We start from the raw sequence: 10,000 nt of genomic DNA on the forward strand, positions 1-10,000 counted from the left end.
TCCATATCCATGGCATTAGAGAGCTTTAGATTCTAGTACGAGAACGACTACGAGTACGAGATTTTCTCATAAGACAGCAGTGAGCGCGCGCAAACCAGCGTCATTTTGGCGAGAAAAACGTGATGCCGTCGTCATTTTAGTACGAGGGTTTGCATAAATGTTGTCGAAGCAAAACAAGTCAACAACACGGTAGCAGTTTTGGCTTTTTTTGATGAGCAAAAAGGCTCAGTTAACAGCAATAAGAATAACTGAGCAACCTATACTGCTAACAAAGAGTAAGATCAAGCGTACGGGTTATAAATTTCCTTAGTATTTTCGCTAAAAACGGGCAGTCAAAACTCGTATTCGTTCTCGTCCTCGTCGTAGAATCTAAAGCTCTCTATTATCCATGGATGCTGTCGCGATGTGCGAAAAATAGAGAGGGGCCTGGGACTAATACTTTCGCCCTATTTACGGCAACCTTGGTATTCAAAGAACTCGATCAACAACAAGAAAACTCATCGTGAATGGCGTTTGGTCACCATGAATTCGAAATGAACGAAAAAACTGAAGAGTCTTTGGGGAGAAGCTTTCATCCACGTTCTTTTTGAGGTCGAGGTATATTTCCTTGTCTCATTTCTTTTATTTTATAAAGACCGCTTGTTTCCTTCGATCACGATCGATGGTCTGAAATGTGCAAGTTACTCATATTAATGTTTTGTCAGAGTTTTTTTAAGTTTGCCAAGCATTTGTGTTAGCGTCCTTTTGTAGTAGTTTAGCCATAGCTTGTTACAAGTTAGTTGTGCGTACACCTCGATGAGAACCCTTGGAATTGCCGACTGGCTTATAATTTGATCCTGTGCGGGAACAAACCTCGTATTTCATTTGATAATCACTTTATGACCACTTTTGTTTTTAAACTATGGCCTTTGACGTCAAACATAGTTTACGGGCCAAATTACAGATTGGCAGGATCTTGTAAACGATATCAGGTCTGTTAGAAGTATCAAATATACCACAAAAACATTAATTAACCTGTCCCCGGTCAAGCGTCTATCGCGTCTGGATCCGGAGAAATGGACAAGTACCGTGCGATAATTTTACCTGCTCAAAAATTGCGAGAGTTTTCTAGTTACAAACTTTCCCTTGGCTGATTAAAAGAACGTTTAAGAATAATTACTAGATTAAACACCGGTTAATTACCCAGAGGAAGTGTCAGGTTTACGCTGTCTAGAGGGATTGGGGATATGGTTGACTCTCAATTATAAGATAATCATGTTTGTTTTGGCTTCATTCGAGTGAGTCGCTTTTCGTCGTTGTCCGTTTTCATTCATAGGGTCTTCTTTTGTCTTGCTAGTAGATTGTAAGACTTGTGTTAAGTTTGTGTTTCAAAAGAGTTAGTTTCCGAATTTTGTTTTCACTCTTAGCCCAAAATAATTCTTTAAAGGAATCACACTTAGAATCCTTTCAATTTAAAGCAATTGCCTTCTTGTGGAGAGTCCTGTAAGAGAGAAACGTGGGAAATTTGGGTGGTACAAGTGATCACTTGCCAATTCATACATATATTTGGTCGGTAAAAATCGCCAAGACATCACACTAACTGTAAAATGATGTAAAATAATAATATAAAATTAAATAAAGATATCTATATTATTTAAGGACGGTGCCTACTATTGTTATTGCGCATACGTTCTGCGCATCTCAAGATACTCAGGTTTCCTATCAGTGCAGCTTGCTTATACAGTAACATTTTTGCGCGGTTTGAAACTATCCGGATAAAGTAGAACTTAGTAAGTACTCTTGGTATAAAGAAAACTGGGGGTAACCATGCATTTTTGAGAGATAATGAAGCTTCAATTTGAGAAAGATCTCCATACATTGCTTTGTTTTTTATAGCTGTTTACAAATATTATTCATCAATTATCTTTGAAAAATGCGTGGTTACCCCCAATTTTCTTTTTGGATTTCAATAACACTTGTTAAGATCTACATTTCCTGCATAATCATAAACTGGGGCAAAAATACCTTTGAATTAGTAGGCACCGTCCTTAAGAAAAGCTATTTTTTTAGATTTAAAACGTGAACTTGATGATACAGTGGCCTCAGGGAGACAGTTTCAGTCAGATATAGTTCTCGGAAAATATAAAAATTTAAAAATGTCCTTAATTTTGCATAATGGCACACAAAAGTTAAGTTGACGGCTTCTCCTCGTGGGACTCTGAGAATATTGAATTAAATATTTTCGGCTATCTATATCAATAATAATTATTAGACCATGAGACTTGAGTTACAGTGCAACGCGCCTTACCATGACCACCCAACAAACTTTCACACTTGACAATTACGTGTGAACGCGTCAACTCAACAACCCGTGCAACAGTGAACATTCAACTTACAACTGTGCGAACTTTGCAATGAGATGTGGCTGTCAATCAAATTCACACATTCTGATTGGCGGACCATTATTTGTAAAAAAACTTTATTCGGTGGCCAAGGTAAGGCGCGTCGCACTGTAATAATTTATACATAACTGTTAACCTAAACTGTCTCCTTCTCATTTCCAGTGTATCCCACCCTAAGTCATTAAACATGTCTGTAACACTCACATATCTATTATAATTCTGTGAGCAGAACTGTGCTGCTTTGTGTTTAACCCTTTCCAGTGCAATGATATCTTTTTTTAAAAACGGGTCCCAAACTGCACTGGCGTATTCTAGTTTTGGCCGTACCAGGGATTTATATGCTATTTCTCTTAAGTTCTTCAGGGACAATTCCAAAGGTTGCATTGTATTATACCCAACAATTAGTTTGCTTTAGTGGTTGTCATGGAAACATGGGCTGACCACTTACATGTATTAGCTGTCACTGGGAATCTTGAACACCAAAGATAACAAAAAATAGTATCAAAAAAGTCATGAACTGGTTTGCTGAAACTCTGATATTTTTATTTGAAGACATCGACAAGTTCTTGAATGGATTTTACTCTGTTTAAGCTACGAAATTGCTCTTCTACAAAATGTGTTACACCATATTATGGTGTGGTAGTGAAATGTTAATAACAGTGTTGCTTACACCTGCTCAATCGCAGCCCCACTTTTCAAAGCACCTGAAGAAAGAATTATTTTGTGTTGATTTGATCTTGTATTGACTTCAATTTTCTTTGCATGGTTGAATTTTGGCATCAACAGGTAATTTAGAGAAAATTACTAAGAAATGAACACGACAAACACAGTAACTCCATCTAAACTGCAAAATGATGTGCAAACAATTTCTAATGATGAAGTACCCAAAGGACGATACAATTCAGCCATTTTGACTCCAAGGTGTAAGATGCAGATGTCAAATACTAAACTGACAGAAGGATACCTGCGTTCATTTGGGTTTGCCAATGTGGGATCATCATCAGAAGCAGGTATGTGTGGAATAAGTTACACTTCATGAGATACTCTTTGGTGGAGGAAAAAGAAAGAGCAGACAATGACATGCTGTTTGGCATGCAGGGACGGGACAGTGTTGAGAGCACTCGCCTTCCATCAATGTGGCCTGGGTTCGATTCCCAGACTTGGTGTCCTATGTGGGTTGAGTTTGTTGGTTGTCTACTCTGCACCGAGAGGTTTTCTCTGGATACTCTGGTTTTCCCTCTCCTCAAAAGCCAACATTTGACTTGATTTACGATAGTTGTTAATTTCAGTTTACAGTGTCCCCAATTAGTGCTCCAGCTCTAACATTACTAGACACTTAAATTAAGTTCCTTTCCTTTCCTTTTACAAAAGTGGAATCCAGTTTTGTTTCACATGGGTATCTCTTTTACCCTGAATAGCACAAAAAAGGACACTCTTTATGAAAGTGACCTTTGAAAGAAGACCTTTTAAAATAACTCTCCCTCTATCAAGGTTTCAAAAGATGAGGAAATACCAGATTTGTAAAAAAAGTACATCAAAAACTCAGGCTTAAGGTTACTCCGTCCAAATATTTGTGCTGCTATGTTTAAATCACAAAAGAAAATCAATCCATTAAGAAGTGTGTTGGCCTAATCTCTTGTATTTCCATTGGCCTTCTTTTTGTAAATCTCTTAAGTTGCAGTATATCAAACACCTAGCTAAACATACCTTGAAAATGTAAGGGGGGGGGCAACAGTAATTCAGCAGTCTGATGGTAGCACAGAATACTGTGCTACGTTATTGATACATTTCTGAGAAGGTCTATTTAACAATTTATTCCATGAGCGCGCGTTGGATATGAGATGATAGATAGCCAACGAGGCGCATAGCGCCGAGTTGGCTATAATCATCTCATATCCAACAAGCGCGAGTGGAATAATTGTTTTATTAAAAAGGCCCCCAAAATATAGAAAACTAGACTACAATAAAAATAAACAGACCAAAAAAATCATGCATATGCTTAGCGTGTTTGTAGATCATGGTATAATGGCTCATAACCTATGATGGCTTAGTCAATCAAAACTCTCAAATTGCATTATCCAATGATCCAGTTTTTAATAATTCCCAATATCCTGCCATGACTTCTTTTTGTAGAGACTCCTGGAGACTGCATCCAACAGACTGAAGTCGCAGATGACAAACCACTGAAGTGAGTGTAATACTGTATTATTATAAAGGTAGACTAGTAGCAGTCCCTAAAGCTACACTAGTATCAGAGTCAGTTGAGCTGCAAGCTTGCAGTTCAACTGATGATTTCACCTGATAGGCCTACATTCACAATTGACTTTAGTGCTAGTGTGACCAAAAAATCAATTTTTATTTTTCTTTGGATTTTGGATTTTGTTAACTAAACACTAAGCAACCAAAGTTTTAAACCTTGATTTCAAAAAGACTCCTGTTTACTTTAACTGGAACTTTTTTTGGAACAGGTCACATGATACCAGTTTAACCCAGGAACCAACATCTCCTCTTCCTCAAGAACAGAATGAAATGAAGGAAAAGCACCCTTTTCTATCTGAATCCCAACTTAATGTGATGTCATTCAATTTATCGGAAATTGCAGACAGAATATCACCAAATAAATGTGACAAAGAAGCCGACATAGGAGAAAAACCTTTGGAAGCTCTGTTTGATGGAAATATTGAATCTTCTGCTGAAACACTCATCACCTCTAATGATGACCAAATGTCAAGGTCCAAAACTCCTTATTCACGGCAGCGTAGGGGTTCAAAGACTTTTGTGTCAAGGCAAAAGAGTTTTACGCGGAAAAAGTTTCGGAACAATCGAGATTCTCGTCAAGAACTGAACAACAATGCCGAGATTTCTGTTGGCATGAGCAATTTTGTTAGTTTGCAAAGTGGTACATCTGACACACCAAAGCATGATAATGAAAGTGATTCTGGTTATAGTTCTTCCATCTCAACCTCAATAAGCTTGAGTGAGGAGATTGAATCTTTGAAGAGGTTAAGTTTGGAAAATGGGTCTAGTACAGACATTGAAACGGATGATTTCATGATCGGCAAAGACTGCCATGACATGGAAAACTCACCAGATACTCTTAACAAAAGCACTGCCTCTGCATCATCATCATCATTGTCAAATCAGAATGCAAGTAATGTTCATGAAAGCCAACTGGATTCATTAAATCATGGATTGTCGTCAAGTAAGGCTGATCTTAGAACAAGGGAGACTTCAGTTTCGAAAACTGATATTCAAACTTTGAATGGAATTGATGAACCCTCAGCTAGTTTTCAAACATCAGATGAAAATGGTTCCTCTCATCAAGAAAACACTGATGAAGTATCAAATACATTTTCTAAACAAACATCGAACTCACGTAAGATCTCATCAGATGATATGGCATTGCCAAGAACTAAAACTGGTAGAAGACCTGGGCCTTTGCGACGACGAACCACTGTGGTCTCATTCCGTCCTCCAAAGCCAATGACTGTTTTGGATAGAGAGAGTGACATTGTAGAAATGGATGACGCCGGTTTCTTGCAAATGTTGACCGATCTGAAATCTTTTAAAACTCAGTTGCTGAAGTTGAAACGTGAACTGCAAGAGGTAGATATTGATTTTTGTATCAAGTACCCAATAAGATCTTTGTTACAAATTTGTCTTCCTCGGATGCTCATGTGTTCTGTGGCCAATAATATATATATATATATATACAATATGTATACAATGTGCCCTCCATATATATATTATATATATATATTTTTTTAACAGAATAATGTATAGATTTAGCCAAGCCCAAAATCAGAACTCCCGGGTTATTTATTTGATTTGCAATAAGTTAAGCTGGCTTGAGCCTGCCATCCAGTTGAAACCCAGTACTTGGTCAGTGGCAAACTTAAAAAAAAAAGCTGACCTCGATGAGCTCTAAACTTGAGCCTGTGATATGGTCACATTAGCATACACGGAGGAATGGACGTATAGTGACCAAAACCAAATTTTCTTGGACAGATGGGTTACCATACCCATGCTGCTCTGTGTGTGTGTGTGCGCAGAGCTCCGCTAAGAATAGAGTTGTATTCGCATAATGTTAGTTTGGGACACCAAGATAACCACCGTGACATCATGTGTGCATAATAATATTGCTCTTTTAATGTAACCCTTTAGAGATACTATTTTGCTATGATATGTTATAATTTTTTAAAGGGTATTTTTTGTGTGTTTCCCCTAAACACATTTAATAGAAAATTTGGGCAAAGTTAAAATCCAGGCATTGCTGGAGAGTTCTGTGTTTTGTATGGATGCACATCCTCAACGTTTATCTAATTCCTTTAACATGCTTGTTTCTTCCCATCATTTCTAATCCTGCCCATCCCTCCCACTGGAAAGTGTTAAAATTGGTAGTAAGCATTCCACTGACTGCCTCATCAGTGTGATAAGTGCTAGGTGGTGGATGAAAAACAATAAAATTTTCCATTTTTAGTTCACTGAAATATATTTTAGATAAACTGACACATGAGCCCTTAAAGTTGCCATGGCAACTATGAATTGATTGCTAATATTATTCCAGTTCCATGGGTGATTTCAGTATAGATCAACTCGCAGATTGCTGAGGTAAGTTTGAACCACATTTCCCATTTGTTTCAGGGCTGAGAAATTTGGAGTACCATTTTTAATAATGTTCTTAAATTTGAGGCATTTTTGTTCATCATCTGTTGCTTGCATGTTAGACGTGGTGTGCATGCTCAGCTGAAAATCTCTTGGAGCTTCCTTAAGAGTAAACAAAGACAATAAAGACTAACAAGATTACAATTTGGTTTGTTTTAGGCTGATGTGGTTTCCCCATTGACACTGGCACACTTCTCCACTGCAAAAAGAGGGTCTTTGTGCTCTGACTTTGATACACCTGAAAGGAAGCCCCCACAAAGAAAGGTATAATATTCAGAAGCAAAATATGCAGTAGTACAAGGGTTTGTCAAGTTGTACTGCGTAGCTAATTTCTTGACCTTCAAACATACAAGAAAAAAACGTACCCTCAACTTAGATACAGAGGTGACTTACCGGAAACCTCTCTCTTTGTTGCATTATGCATGTCATAAAGATTTTAAAAATCTAAATGGTTTATAAAAAGGTACAATAAATTACCGTCAGATTTTAGATCCAAAAACAAATCCTAAATCCTTAGCGTGAGGGAAGGGCTAGTGGGCGTACAGCCTGTTTTATCTCTTTTTGCTTACATGTTTTGCTCATCTGCCTTTATAAACAGAGAATGCTTAAAAGAACCATGACAATGGATGCTGCAACGATGCAGCAGAGAGTTCAAAGAACATCCTCATCATTATCTTCTGATGACGGAACAGAAATTGCAGACACAACCATTCCAAGGCATCAGACAACGGAGTTAAATTCTGGTAAAAATGAGGAAGTGAAGAATCTGCATGAAGACCTAAAAAGAGTGAAAGAACAGCTTTTTGAGATGACTGAGGTACATGACCAGAATCAATGCTACTTTTAAAGAAACAACAAATGGTTATTTATGTATGCAAAGCAGCAAAAAGTTTAAAATTCTTGGTGAAAATGGTAAATCAGTTAACTGTAAATAAGTGTTGTTCTTAGTAGCTTGTGTTAGTCTGTATGGATATATGACAAAAATCAAATGAGGCCTAATACGCTGCTGTAAAATGTGAAGGATATCGGTTTTTGTCCTGAAATTCCAATGGCCTGCTCCCGTCTGGCCTTGTAGCTCAGTTGGTAGAGCAATGGTGATCTAATCTGGAGGTTGCGGGTTCAATTTCCACCCAGGTGGGTGGGTGACGCACAAATGCAAGTTCCTCAGGCTGTTAATCAGTGAAGGTTCTTTTAATTAAAATTAATCCACCGTCCATCACATTTATGGAAGCGTAAGGCTTCACTTGATGTCTGTCATATTTATTGGTAAATCAGTTAATAAACCTTTTCGGCTTGTACATTTTGTTTTCCCAATACAGATCATGTGATAATACTCAGGCGGCTTGGTCCTTTGTTTTGTTCATTAAAAAGAGTGCCTGCAGGCGTAGTCATGCTTGCGTGCCCTCATTTTAATGAACAAAACAAGAGACCAAACCTCCTGAGTATTATCACATGATCTGTATTGGGAAAACAAAATGTACAAGCCGAAAAGGTCTATTACCGCACATGACTGCAGATACTGTACCACTTATACAGTTTGATCTTCTTGTTTAGGAGCGAACCTCTCTAATAAGAGCAAGGGAGGAGTTAGAACATGAACTTGACAGCAAGAATCATACAATTAGGATGCTCCAGAAGCAACTGGTATGTGCAGTTTTATTTGAGTTAAGGGCCTAAACACTTAGGATGCTGCAGTTGCAGAACCTCCTTGAAAACCATGTCCCAAGGGAATTTAAAACAGAGTTAACTGAATAGAGTGTAAGGTGAAGTGCTAGATTTATATCCCATATGAACCATGTGAGCGTTAGCCCTACTGATGGAAATGGGCCCACACAAGGACCTTGTAGCACGACCTTCGGGTTAGATCTCCGCCGCTCTACCGACTGAGCTACAAGGTCCTTGTGTGGGCCCATTTCCATCAGTAGGGCTAACGCTCACATGGTTCATATGGGATATAAATCTAGCACTTCACCTTACACTCTATTCAGTTAACTCTGTTTAAAATATAAGTGCTACACGGCCAACGTTTCTATAAAATGTAACCTTTCCAAGGGAATTTAGGTTGTTTCGCCAACATAAAAAAAGGCTCGAGGTTGAATCTGCTGCAGCTTAGCTGATTTTTCTTTCTTTTGACCAGGAATCACAAAGTGATAGCCAAGATGAAATGGCATATTTAAAGAGACAAGTTAAGTCACTAACACATCAGATAGAGCAGCAGCAACAGAGGATAACAGAACTCAGATATCGTACTTCTAGTCCTTCTCCACTGCCTATGGGAACGGTAAGGACAGCCCCTCTTTAGAATATAGGGCCTTTTTTAAAGCCGTAATTCTGCAGTGGCTCGGTGGCTTGTAAGTCAAATTGGTTGCTTAGAGGACAAGTATAAGATGTATCTTTGAGTGGCTCGACGGCTCGTCAGTCAAATTGGATGTTTAAAAGATTAGTATAAGACGCTACACAGTAAACCTTTTAAAGAGTGCTTTGGCCTGATCACCGAAACGAGCACTTAGGCTTAATCAGTAAACGAGTGCTATATTCTTCACACGATCTTGTGAAAAGTGTAATTAATCGAACCGTAAAATAAAAGCGAAAATTTTCAAGGAGTGCTTAGGCCTAATTAATTAAAGCAGCGCTCAGGCTTAGAGCGGTTTTCAGTTGAGTGTCGAAAGTAATGGGCGAATTGCTTTGGTTTTGCATTACTTCACTCATTGATTGGTTCAAAGTTCTCGGGCCACTTTTTGAACCAATCACAAGTGAAACCAAAACCAATCGTGGCTCACGCGTGCACATTTTCCCACGCTTCGTGTAATTACTTCGAGTTTTGATTGGTTTACTGTTTTGATTGGTTTACTGGATTGTCTCCGTCCTTTTTGATTGGCCAAAGTAATTACTTTGGTTTTGGTTTTACGACACTCGATTGAAACTCGCTCAAATCAGTAAACGTCAATGCTATA

At 38.2% G+C, this 10,000-nt stretch overlaps 1 protein-coding gene and 1 long non-coding RNA gene across 8 annotated transcripts in view; one reads left to right on the top strand and one right to left on the bottom strand.

Moving 5' to 3' along the window:
- Positions 1–10,000, top strand: part of LOC138007474 (uncharacterized protein MCAP_0864-like) — a 27,776-nt gene that overhangs the window by 11,075 nt on the left and 6,701 nt on the right. For 3 of the 7 annotated variants that reach the window (XM_068854416.1, XM_068854420.1, XM_068854423.1), the window contains exons 1-8: positions 449–597; positions 3,168–3,391; positions 4,515–4,569; positions 4,850–5,987; positions 7,206–7,310; positions 7,645–7,863; positions 8,601–8,690; positions 9,184–9,327. In XM_068854416.1, coding sequence (XP_068710517.1) covers positions 3,193–3,391; positions 4,515–4,569; positions 4,850–5,987; positions 7,206–7,310; positions 7,645–7,863; positions 8,601–8,690; positions 9,184–9,327 — 1,950 coding nt within the window. In that variant the 5' untranslated portion in view covers positions 449–597; positions 3,168–3,192. Of the gene's footprint in view, positions 1–438; positions 598–3,167; positions 3,392–4,514; positions 4,570–4,849; positions 5,988–7,205; positions 7,311–7,644; positions 7,864–8,600; positions 8,691–9,183; positions 9,328–10,000 lie in introns of those variants that run through there. The other 4 variants (XM_068854417.1, XM_068854421.1, XM_068854418.1 and 1 more) reach the window with 2 other exon arrangements.
- LOC138007475 (uncharacterized) overlaps positions 6,057–10,000 on the bottom strand; it is a 5,120-nt gene continuing 1,176 nt past the window's right edge. Inside the window, exons 2-3 of the long non-coding RNA XR_011124045.1 lie at positions 7,616–7,824; positions 6,057–7,284 (exon numbers count right to left, since the gene is read on the bottom strand). This is a non-coding gene — a long non-coding RNA (uncharacterized lncRNA). The remainder of the gene's footprint in view (positions 7,285–7,615; positions 7,825–10,000) is intronic.

This window comes from Montipora foliosa, chromosome 6 (genome assembly GCF_036669935.1).
Source record: "Montipora foliosa isolate CH-2021 chromosome 6, ASM3666993v2, whole genome shotgun sequence".
Classification (NCBI taxonomy): Eukaryota; Metazoa; Cnidaria; class Anthozoa; order Scleractinia; family Acroporidae; genus Montipora; species Montipora foliosa.